Here is an 11707-nt window from a genome sequence, read left to right as displayed (position 1 = left end):
AAGTAGGGTGGGAAATGGGTTTAAGTTTGGTTTTGGGTTCAGTGGCCCATCAAGAGTTTATTTGACTTCCGACCCGGGTAAATTCCATCACAACCCACATAAAAAGGAAATAGGAGGAAAACAAAAAACAAGAAGTACGACAACTTCTGGTTCTGCTTACTTCTCTTAACTAACATAAGAAAGAACAAGGAATGGTAAACTTAAGGTAAGACCTTTAACTTAATTTGATTTTCTTTTCTTCTTGTTTATTTCTTCAACTATTCCTTATCCTTTTTTCCTTTTTATTTTCAGTTACATAGTTTGAACGTGGCAGTTGAAGACATATGAAGTTTACATGGCAATGTAAGATGCATCTTACTTCATCAGTTCCTCTTTTAACTCACGGTAGCTGTTTCAGACTTGGTCTAAACCACAGCCACTTAAAATTTATATGTTGTTCCAGAATGGACAATTATAAAAGACTCAAGCAAGGTGCTTTAACAGAATTCAACAAGAAAAACCCCATTTTTAAGTACCCATTTGGGTCTAATAGTGGTGAAGAGCTTACCTCTGAGTTACACAACCAAGCAATTCAAGGGTATTGCAAAATAGGGGATGTAGATAATGCTATGAAACTCGTCGCTCATATGGAGGCTATGGGTTTTCATCCAAATTCTATTTCTTATGGTTTTCTGATTGAGAGTTTGGGAAGTGTTGGTAGGACATTGGAAGCTGATGCTTTGTTTCAAGAAATGATATGTCTTGGACTTAAGCCAAGGATAAGGTTGTTTAATGTTTTGCTTAAAGGGTTTTTGAGGAAAGGGTTGTTGAGGTTAGCAGTTAAGGTTCTGGTGGTAATGGATGAAAGGGGGGTTTGTAAAAATCAGGAAACGTATGAGATTCTTTTAGATTATTATGTTAATGCCGGACGGTTGGAAGATACATGGATGGTAGTTAATGAAATGAAGGAAAAAGGGATTCATCTGAATTCGTTTGTGTATAGTAAGATTATTTGTCTTTATAGAGACAATGGGATGTGGAGGAAGGCAATAGGCATTGTGGAGGAGATTAGGGAGAAAGGTATATCTTTAGACAGGCAGATCTATAACAGCATTATTGATACTTTTGGAAAATATGGAGAGTTAAGTGAAGCTTTAGAAGTCTTTGAGAAAATGAAACAAGAAAGTATAAGGCCTGACATTACATCATGGAATTCTTTGATTCAGTGGCACTGTAAGGCTGGAGATCTCACCAAGGCTCTTGAGTTGTTTACTGAGATGCAGGAACAAGGATTATATCCTGACCCAAAGATCTTCATGAGTCTTATTAGTAGATTGGGAGAGCTGGGGAAGTGGGATATAATAAAGAAGAACTTTGAGAACATGAAATCTAGGGGACATCAAGATGTTGGTGCCATTTATGCGATCTTAGTTGATATTTATGGACAATATGGGAGATTTCAAGATGCCGAGGTTTGCATATCTGCTCTAAAATCAGAAGGTCTCCTGCCTTCCGCTAGCATGTTTTGTGTCTTGGCTAACGCTTATGCACAGCAGGTCCACTGTCCCCTTTCTGTCTTTTCAGAATTTTCAATCTTTTAATCTTTATTTATTTGCATTTTTTTTCATGCTGTTGGCTTTGTCTTTTATGTTCATACACTTTTGCAAGAGATGATGCTTTATTGCTTTTGTATTTTAAATTCTTCACCGTACATGATCTTGAATTATATGCAACAGTTCTTACACTGAACCTGTAAAACATTTCTGTTTAACAACAAATTTAATTTTCCCCGTGACATTTACCTGCTTCAACACCTCCCAAAACAATATTCTGCTTTCATGTGAAGCCTACAATCAGAATATAGCTCTTTTTCTATAGTTGCTGATGAGGATTAACTGTAATTTTAGATAAAAAATGAACCTTGAGAGACTTTACTGGCTGTACAGTTGTCCTAATCTTAAGAGGATTTTTGGCTTCAGAGGCTAACAGAACTAGCCTTCCATTTCTTTATTTTCATTGCTAAATAAAAACTGATGATATCTTTCTGATGAAATAATATACATAGGATGGCATCTTTGTCAGTCATCACTTTCAAGTTTAAGTTGGTGAATGAAAATTTATTTGACAAAAGGATGAAATTTTGTTTTCCGTGAATGGTCTATAAACTTTTTCGTTTTGCAGGGGTTTTGTGAACAGACAGTTAAAGTTCTTCAAATCATGGAGGCAGAAGGCATTGAACCCAACATTGTGATGCTGAATGTGTTGATCAATGCCTTTGGTATTGCTGGGAGACATGAGGAGGCATTATCTATTTACCACCATATAAGAGACAGTGTGAGCCCTTTATGTTATGCATGGATATGGGTGAATTTGATAAATTTTGTCTGTGTTTTTTTAGGGTAGGCATAATAATTAGTAGTGCAGGACTCTTAATTTCCTCCATTAATTAATCTTTATTCTGATTTTCTTATTGTTTTGAAGGGTATTAGTCCCGATGTGATTACTTATAGTACACTCATGAAAGCTTTTATTCGAGCGAAGAAATTTGATAGGGTGGTAACTGTAATTGAATTCTCTTAAGTTACTTAATTAGCTGCAAATATATCACATCTGACATTTTGCTAATGCATGCTTGCCTTTTGCTGGCTAGGTTCCTGAAATATATCGGGAAATGGAATCCTCTGGATGCACTCCTGATAGAAAGGCTAGGCAAATGTTACAAACTGCCTTGATGGTACTTGAACAGAGGCATTGTAAGTATTAAACTGATCTTAGTATATAAATGATTTTGAAGTTGGTAATAGCTAACAACTAATAACCCAGATCAGCACCCGATAGTTCTCTAAACTTTTTATTGTTGTAGTATTCTAGCTTGGTGTTTGGTGACTCTGCTTGATGTTAAAAATGTAATGTCTGCTCATGTTATGTTCATTTCCCATTGCTGCGGCTTTAGCTAAGCTGCACTTGTCCTTTCATAATATTTCAGAACAAAGATGCCTAATTAGGTAAACTATATAGATTTGTCTCTGGGAATTGGAACAGCTTGCTCGAACATGGACTTAAAATGTATTAACTTTCGGAAATTGATTAAGTAGGTAACGATGCATTGGGAAGTAGGCATCCTTAGTTGGAGTGGTCTTTTTTTTCTTCTAACAGTATGTTCATAACCTGCAGGAGTTACTGCCTGACAACGAAAATTAAGGTTCTGAAAGCTATTTCCTGAATGCCCCATTGATTGCCATGTCTTCAAGGTTGAGATTTCATCAAAATTAATCCTAGCACAAACTAAGATGGTATTCTTGACGAAAAGTTGGAAACTGTGACAGAAAGAAGATGAAATGGACAAACATGGGCAAAAGATTGTTTAATGGCAGACTTTATAAACTCCTGAAGAAAATTTTGGTTGGAAGCAGGTAGAAATGTGACATGAAGGTGTTCAGTAGGATAATATATTCACTTACATAGGATACAAAATTAAATGTAAATAGTGAAGAGTTGATCCACTGTTTGGTCCCTAGTTTTTTATTGCAGATGAGTAGAGAAAACCTATACTAATATAACTACTGTCATGTAATGCCACTGGGCTTTACTAATTTTATCAGTGAGTTTCACCCGATTTAAATGAAAAGAAAGCTTTGGTTGAAACAATCTAGCTTATTGGAGAAGTGTGGGCATTTTTACACGTCGTCCTTGTAAGAGCAATTGTTGAGATTGATTTCTTCTTCTTCAATAGAAATCTGGAGTTCTCTGACAATTATATTGGATTCAGCATCTGAAACATCAGGGGGTTACCTTGTGAATCTGTAATGAGGCGGCTATCCTTTGTTAGTTGAGATCACTCTCTGTTGCTTGTTGGACAGAGAGGGATATACGAGTTCAGGCTGTGTGGAAAACCTTTTTTGGTCTGGTTAATGGTTATTGGCGCATGCTGTACTTTAGAGTGTATGATGAATAAATGGCTTTCAAAATTACTTTGGTTGGTAGAGGATCATAGTAGGAATGAAAAAATAGATTAGCCCATCTTTGTTGGTGTTGAAGGTATCGTAAAATGACTTGAAGAAATTTTGAAGAATGCTGAACTAATTTTTGTACTAGAGCCAAAGTCTACTTGGTATGTGGAGACAAGAACTGGGCCATTGCTTTAAGGTCACTATGGGAAATTATCCCATCCTGGATTGTAGCAAATGTTCTTAATTCAACTCCTTTCGCTCAAATATTATCACAGAGTAATAAGGCAGCAGAATGGAAAGACCTATGGTGTTGCTTAACTGCTCCCTTCTTTTTTCTTAATTTTTGTTTAACATCCTTGTTTTCATCACTTAATTTCTTATATCTTCACTCTTAATAGTTCAATTTTGTTTTCTCACCAGGGTGTGGGGATAATATTAAAAAGAATCTTTATATTGGGAGATGCTATGAGCAGTGAAGCCTCCTTAGGCTACCTGTCAATGTCAGCCAATGTAACTCCTCAAGACTTGCTTCACTTCACCAAAGGTGCTAGGTTGATGGTACTTGTTGCACTTGGCACTCTGGTAAAATTATAAATGGTATAGTATTAATTTTGTTATTATTAAATCGATTAATTTGTATGATAATCAGCATTTAGTGTGAAGATTGCCACAGATTGTACTACAATAGAAACAACTCCAGATTGAAAATTAAATGATGTTTTGTCGAAGAATATGATCTTTGAGAGTTGTGTTTATAGTTGATAAGACATTTCAACTGTCCAACTACTGCTGATATTTAAACCTGAGAAGTGAGTTTTAGAAGTTATGCTTCAGCTGCTACTGATGTTGCTCCTGATAATGACAGTACTGTTGACATGCTTTTTTGCACTTCTGTTCAGATGATACTTATAAGATAAGGCAGTACCTGGATTTATATGTTGATCATTCATGGCCTGTCATCTGTCAATTCATGCAGGTCCGATGCCATGTCTTATTTCATGGACGGTTAAATTTTCATAATTATAAAATAGTAATTGTATCAAACATGGTCCCTCATCACAAGTGTTATGCCAACTTGGATGGTCGATCTTATCTTACATTTACCAGGGATAGCAACGTCCAGCATATCTTCTTAGTTTTTGTCGAAGTCTTTCCTAATTGAAGGATGTCTTCAAGGATGGTTTATTTCTATATCTGGCATAAGTCATATTTCTACCCAAATTGAAGGGCTGTCTGTCTTCCAGAAGGGTTGAAAAGTGACTTCTACCCAACAAAGGAAGGCAGAGGGGGCCAGATGTTAGCATGTTGCTTGTATTGCTGATTGTCTAAACCTTCCACAGCCAAATGGGCTCCCATTTCTTCCTTACGTGGTTGGGTCGAAGCAGGACCACAGACCCTAGCAGTAGCAGGCAATACGCAAAATGGCTAAACCCTGATGTCAATTTTGTTTTACCTCTTTGTCAATTTCCTCCAACAATTTTCCTAGGTATGAGATATTTAGGCAACATGCCCCGTTAATCCCTAACCACAGATATTCCTTTCTGATGATAAGGCCGTCAGCTAGGCTGATTTCTTGTCTTAGGAAAAGAAAATAAATTTTTAATTAAAAGATAGTATTAATTTTAATTTTGTATTTGGTTGTGACATTATCCTCTTATTTGGTACTTGAAAATCTATAAATAATTTCAGGTGACGTTATCTTCCTTAAATGAATAATAGAATCCAGCAAATTGTATCCCCATAGTTTACCCAACTACTACAAAAGCATCATAGCATTTCTCCCTGAGATGGGTGTTAAAGGCTGAATAGTGTCCATTATCTGCACAGGTTGAATGCAATTACGTGATCTAATTAAAGCATCGAAATTAATTAGAGAAAGCAATCACAAAAGTTTGGTCCGACGCGTCTTTCCCATGCTATTCAAAAATCACATATTTGTCCATAGACTCGCTCCAAGGATGAGTAAATGGATAAAATAGGTGGTTTGGTCCATCATATTTAAAAACCAAATAGATCAAATTTTTAAAAAAAATCGATCAAAATTGATCAAATATAAAAGAAAATCAAACCAACTAAATATAGAATTGGTTTGATCGGTTTAGTTTTGGACTAATAAATCAAAATTTTATCACTTTTTGTACAAATTATAATATTAAAACTTATAAACTTCATCCATAATTATAAAACATATATTCAAATTATATATAAATTAAATATATATATATATGTATATATATATATATATATATAATATTACTGTATTATTATATATGTGAAATTAATGACACAACTTATATGTTCTAATGTTTTATATCAAAGTTTGTATAAATAATAATTAATTATAAATAATATGTTATAAAAACTTGAGTAATAATTAAGAAGGTTATTAAGTGTAATCATATAAATAAATATTATAAATTATAGTAATGCTTATGTATAAATTATGTATATATATAATATTTATACAATTATATATATTCATAACATTATATATTAAGAAACATTACTAAGGTGTAATAACTCTAACATATTGATATATAGGGTAAAATACCCTCACTTCTTAAGTTTTAGTTAAAATTCCAAGCAGATTTATTATTTTTCAAAATAAATACTCTGCTTCAAAAATACAAACACTATTAACAGAGATTAAGAAAAAATTAAAATGTAATTTTTTTATTAATTTTAAAAATTATTATTATATTTTTATAAAAAATTAAAAAAAGGCACCGATCGTGCTCCCAAACTCCTTAAGAAAGAGGAGCACCGACCAGTGCTCCCCAAGGGAGGGGAGCACCAATGCTCCTCTTGGGGAGCCCGATGCTCCCTTAGATTTGGTGCTCCCCAAAGAGTCTCGATTGGGCTCCTCCACTAGTGCTCTTTTAGGGAGCTTGATTATGGCTCCCCAAAAGAGCTTTGTGCTCTTTAGGGATTTTTTTTTAATTAATAAAAAAAAATAAAATTATATAATAATAATTTTATAAATTAATTAAGAGTAAAATTATCTTTTCACTTTTGTCATGTTATCAAATTGACGAAAACACTAATAATTGACTAACGGCTGGATCTGAATGTCTAGCGAAAATTTTTTTTTTTGACGGAGTATCTATTTTGAAAACTAATGAATTTAAATATAATTTCGATCAAAACTTAAAAAGTAAGGGTATTTTACCTTAATATATATGATATTTACTATCATATATTATAATATTAATATATAAGGTATATCATTTAAAACATATAACTTGTAATTTCATATTAACATAGATTTATAATTAAATATATATATATATAATTAAATTGCTATGATTATTATTTGTATAAATACATATAATAAACTAATATATTTTAAGTATATTATTAATTAAGTTTACTATTAATTCTTCTTAATATATATAAAAATATTATATATATAAATATATATAAAAAATTAGTTTGATTTTTTGGGTAAATTTGTTTAAAAATTTTAAAATAAAAAACCGATCAAAAAACCAATTGCATTAAATATTTTGGACCAATTGATCCAATGAACCAACTAGATCGAATTATTTTACTAAAATTGCATTTGATTTAGATAAATAATTAATTTGGTTTAATTTTGCTTGCCCTAAAGGCAGAGGGGAGGGGGCATTAGTGGCCCCCCCCAACAATTTCAAAGTTTTTCTAATTTACTTTTATTTTTTAAAATTTAATAATTTCTCTTTACAAAAATTTTAAAATTTTTTTAATATATTTTGATTTTTTTATAATTTTATAATTTTATCCATACAATAATTTTTTATTTAGTGAGATGTCCCATAACAATTAGTTAACAACAAATTTATAATAGGATTAAAATAAAAACTTATTACAATAGAATTATTTCTAAACTCTACTTCTCTAAAACCTCACAAAGACCCTCTATTGTTATTTTTTCCTTTTACCAAATACTATAGAAACAAAAAAAAAATTTTACACCTTTTTACTTGCTAGTATTCTCTGTAAAGAAAACCTTTAGTTAATAACTTAATTTTTATGTCATGATAATTGGTAAGTTTGATTTATTTACTTATTTTATTTTTAATATTTTCAACTTTAAATTTTTTTCTTTATTTAATAATCTTTACTTGGTGATTTTGATTTAAGATTTACCATCTTAATTAAGTACTTAATGTTAGTTATTACTTATTTATCTAGGAATTATTTGATTGCTTTCCTACAAGTTATTTGTTTTTTTTATTTGTTTATATTATTGTGAACAATTAAGTTTTTTATTCTGGATTACTTTTTCATTGTATTGTTTATTGATATTGTTTTTAATTTTAAAAAATTGTTTCCTATTGAATTATATATGGATAACCCTGAATTTTTTTTAATGAATTACTTTCCATTAAGATTTTTGTTATTATATTTGTTAATTTTTATTTGTTGTTAATTTTATTTAAAAATTAAGATTATTATTGTTATTAAATTATTTATGATTATACTAATTAATTCTTTTAAATAAATTATTAAAATTAATTTTTTGAATACTTTTTAAAATTTATTTTTATATTTTTATATAAATTTTTTTACCTAAATTATTTTATATTATCTTCAACAACCCGTCCTCCAAACACAAAATTCTGACTTCGTCGCTAACTCGCTCCTACCCCAGTTGGGTCCGACACCACTCCTTTTTAAAGACAATTTGCACATGCTATGTCTGATGGCATTTGTTCCAATAGGAACAGCAAAGCCATAACATTGCCAGGTCTGACCATCCGCATCGCCCAGTTGACCACCATTTTTCTGGTTGGCTGGCAATTCAACTGCTAAGGCAACAAAGTCGTAGCAATTAACAGCTGACACCATTCACATCATAACCAAACCTTTTATTGTAGTAAGATACCAAGCTAAAGGCATTACAAACACAGGTTCGTTTGTTACAAAGTTGATAGTAACTAGATATGCAAATTCCCATATATAACAACAATATAAAGCTAGATACCCCAACTATATAGGTATATATATGTTCCTACCAGCCAAACCATAAAAACATTAAACCAGGGTTTTTCAACTGCACTTTATTAGATTGGAAGCAAGACTGCTAAAAGCACGCCTTTTCTTTATGTATGGTGTGGCTTCTCCAAGTCCTCAATACTTGTGGGGCGGAACCAGGCCTTCTCCTCCAGGACCGAGTCCACGGCAACGTTGGCACGCTCCCCGCCGGCAGATGCTTTGAGCTCGGTAGCAGGGCCAAACACCCCAGTCTGCGGGTGTGGAGCCCAGTACTTGTCTGATTGAGGCTTAATCACATCATCAGGAACCACAGTTGGACGGACCTGATCATCCAGGTTCTTGTCATATGCCGATGCGTGTGCACCCCTGCACATAGGATAATCATCATTTGCATGAACATGGGCAACCAGACAAGCTAACTAGCCTTTTACATTAACTTGAACACTAAGTTTAAGTCATTGACAAATACAATTTGACTAAATTATACAGGTAGAAAAGAATGTGAGGGTAGGTGTGGATGTATCACGTGGAAAGGGTACGTAAAAGCATCCAGAGTCAAGAGAGTGAAGATAATACCATTCCATTCCAACACCCCAAAAATGGAGTTTGATAAGACACGTGACGCGCTTATGACTCCCATCAGATAACAACCTCCAACCGACAAATCCTTTTTCTTTTTTTTTTTTCCTCGCTCCTTCTTTTTCTTGCATTAATTTTTATTATTTACAAAACATTTCTCATTCAAGCTGACGCCTTGAAAATCTTTAATATTATTATAAATAATTACAATGATCGGCTGTGGCCAGTCCAGGTCTGGTTTTATAAAAGATCCACCCGACGTAATTTGGACGCCTACCACACAAGATGTCAATATTTCTTAAATTTTATTTATCATTAATTAAAATTAACACGTAACATAGAAGAATTAATAACCGTAATAAAGAGCGAATGAAATTCATTTTCAGAAAACTCAATGTGTTAAACATAAAACTTATATAGCCAAAGATAATTAATGTGATAATTCATATACAAATTCTCGATTATAGCCAATATTGACTATAGAATATGCTTGATATTACGCAGTACTATTTAATTTTATATAATTATTATCTTCCTCAAAAAATAATAAATATGAATTCAGTGACATAAAGTTCCCAAGAACTTAAATAATAATTTTATTTGTCAAAAAGAGAAGGAAAAAAGAAACGTAATTTTCACTAAAGTCCAAAAGGAAAAAAAAAAGGTTTAGTGCCCCGGTAAAGGACAGGTGTCCAATAGGAGACAAAAGAGCCGTGTGTCCTTATCCGGTTATCCCTTCCTTAGGCCCACCCCCACCAAGTACGGCATTTTCCCACCCTGTACGAGTTTATCGATTATTGCAATAACCAGTCCATCGCTATGATTTTAATTAAGCACCCTTTTATTTTTTTTTCCTATTTTTCTTTTTCTGGAAAAAAATGTTATACTATACACACTAACAGAATTAAAAATTAACAAATTTCGATTAAGTTAATAATAGGTGTTAAAAGCGGAAAAAATCAAAATTAATTAAATAATTAGTATAACTTAGATTAATTAAGAATTAAGTAATTCTAAAATGATGGGACAAAATAATCAAAGGAGATCCATCAAATTTAGTAATTCACCTAACCAAACCAAAATGATACTCGATTTGAATGCAATCTTCATTACAAATACATACAAGAAAATCATATAAAAAAAATCATTGGGAGCAATTTTCCCAAAAGAAAAAATACTACAAAAAACATGGTACAGAGGAAAAACAGTTTTTTTTAACAATTTTCTTAAAAAAATATACAGAAAAAAACATAGTAGAAGCAAGAAAAATGAGGGGAAAGAAGTAGTGTGTCAGGAATTCAGCAAGCACAGGCAAATCAAACCAAAACCATAGCCTTATCGAGAAAAACATTGAAAAAAAGTGTTAAGGAAATGAAGGAAGAAAAGGGCAAGCAAGATAGAACCTGATAGCAACAGCAACAGCAGCAGCAGCAGCAGGCTGAGAGGGAGTGGTGGTGGCGTTGAAGTGAGTTGGGTGGCGAGTGGAGCTGCGGTCAAGAAGTCGCTTCCCCAAGCTGGCGATCCCTCCACCACTCTTCCAATTGGCTGCCATATACCAAAAGAACAAACAACTACAAAAACGCAGAGAAAATATATAAAGAGAGGAGAAACGAAAGGAACGAAACAACGGTGATGATGGATAGATTTATTTCCCCTCGATTAGTGGTATTTATATAACAAGAGAAAAAGAGTTAAGTAGAAGCATCATGCCGATGCGAGACTCACTGCATTCTCTCCCTCTCTTTCCCTCTTTGCCCGCCTAACACCGCACCTAACCGCTAACACCCCCTACACCAACGAACCGTTTTCTTTTTCGCAACCGTTATGACGGAACTCTAGTGCTGACTTTTGGTTTTTTGTTTTTTTCTAGAAAATTTTATGTTATAAATCGAGCCTAAAATGTTTTACAAGATTATGGATCAGTTATGTCAACATTATAATTTCCTTAGCTATAATTATATTTCCGGTTGAATATGGCATATATTTAAATTTATTTATAAAATTTAAAAATTTTATTTTCAATTAATGAATAATAATTTTTAAAATAATTTGAGAATTTTCACTTTTTGAATTTTGATAATAACTTGAAACTTGTGCGCTTCATCTGAATATAATTATATCGATTTATTATTATTTTTCATTTATAACTAAATGTAAAGGAACATAGGGGAGGTATATCTACGATGTCATTGGTCGGAGTTTAAATGCTTTTTTAGTTTTAA

The 11707-nt window shown here is 32.5% G+C and overlaps 2 protein-coding genes across 5 annotated transcripts; one reads left to right on the top strand and one right to left on the bottom strand.

The window, feature by feature from the left end:
• The first annotated feature begins 24 nt into the window (after positions 1-24).
• LOC18599454 (Tetratricopeptide repeat (TPR)-like superfamily protein) lies at positions 25-4332 on the top strand. 4 transcript variants are annotated; one of them, XM_018121675.2, is made up of 6 exons: positions 26-205; positions 292-1535; positions 2161-2313; positions 2461-2535; positions 2630-2732; positions 3154-4332. In XM_018121675.2, coding segments are annotated over exons 2-6 (1545 nt in total). In that variant the 5' UTR covers positions 26-205; positions 292-323; the 3' UTR covers positions 3156-4332. The 4 variants fall into 4 exon arrangements, with proteins under 4 accessions (XP_007029497.2, XP_017977162.2, XP_017977164.2 ...); XM_007029433.3 differs by having other exon boundaries at positions 29-205; positions 2461-2532; XM_007029435.3 differs by lacking the exon at positions 2461-2535 and having other exon boundaries at positions 25-205.
• A 4426-nt stretch (positions 4333-8758) lies between these two features.
• Positions 8759-11274, bottom strand: LOC18599453 (late embryogenesis abundant protein At5g17165). Its single transcript, XM_018122384.2, has 2 exons — positions 10889-11274; positions 8759-9272 (listed from the first exon to the last, which is right to left on the bottom strand). The coding sequence occupies exons 1-2, from the start codon at positions 11035-11037 to the stop codon at positions 9014-9016; spliced, it is 408 nt and encodes a 135-aa protein (XP_017977873.1). The 5' UTR covers positions 11038-11274; the 3' UTR covers positions 8759-9013.
• Between the last annotated feature and the right edge of the window lie 433 nt (positions 11275-11707).

Source organism: Theobroma cacao, chromosome 5 (assembly GCF_053813885.1).
Source record: "Theobroma cacao isolate CCN51 chromosome 5, ASM5381388v1, whole genome shotgun sequence".
Lineage (NCBI taxonomy): Eukaryota > Viridiplantae > Streptophyta > Magnoliopsida > Malvales > Malvaceae > Theobroma > Theobroma cacao.
The sequence above is the reverse complement of the archived record's forward strand: the minus strand, read 5'-3'. Positions and strand labels throughout refer to the sequence as shown.

Excerpts from the sequence above, each read along its gene's own strand:
- LOC18599454 (XM_018121673.2), top strand. The coding sequence starts at position 324 with ATGAAGTTTACATGGCAATGTAAGATGCATCTTACTTCATCAGTTCCT. Across the intron at positions 1,536-2,160 it reads CTAACGCTTATGCACAGCAG|GGGTTTTGTGAACAGACAGT; the intron begins GTCCACTGTCCC and ends TTCGTTTTGCAG. Across the intron at positions 2,533-2,629 it reads GAGCGAAGAAATTTGATAGG|GTTCCTGAAATATATCGGGA; the intron begins GTGGTAACTGTA and ends TTTGCTGGCTAG.
- LOC18599453 (XM_018122384.2), bottom strand. The coding sequence starts at position 11,037 with ATGGCAGCCAATTGGAAGAGTGGTGGAGGGATCGCCAGCTTGGGGAAG. Across the intron at positions 9,273-10,888 it reads GCTGTTGCTGTTGCTATCAG|GGGTGCACACGCATCGGCAT; the intron begins GTTCTATCTTGC and ends TCCTATGTGCAG.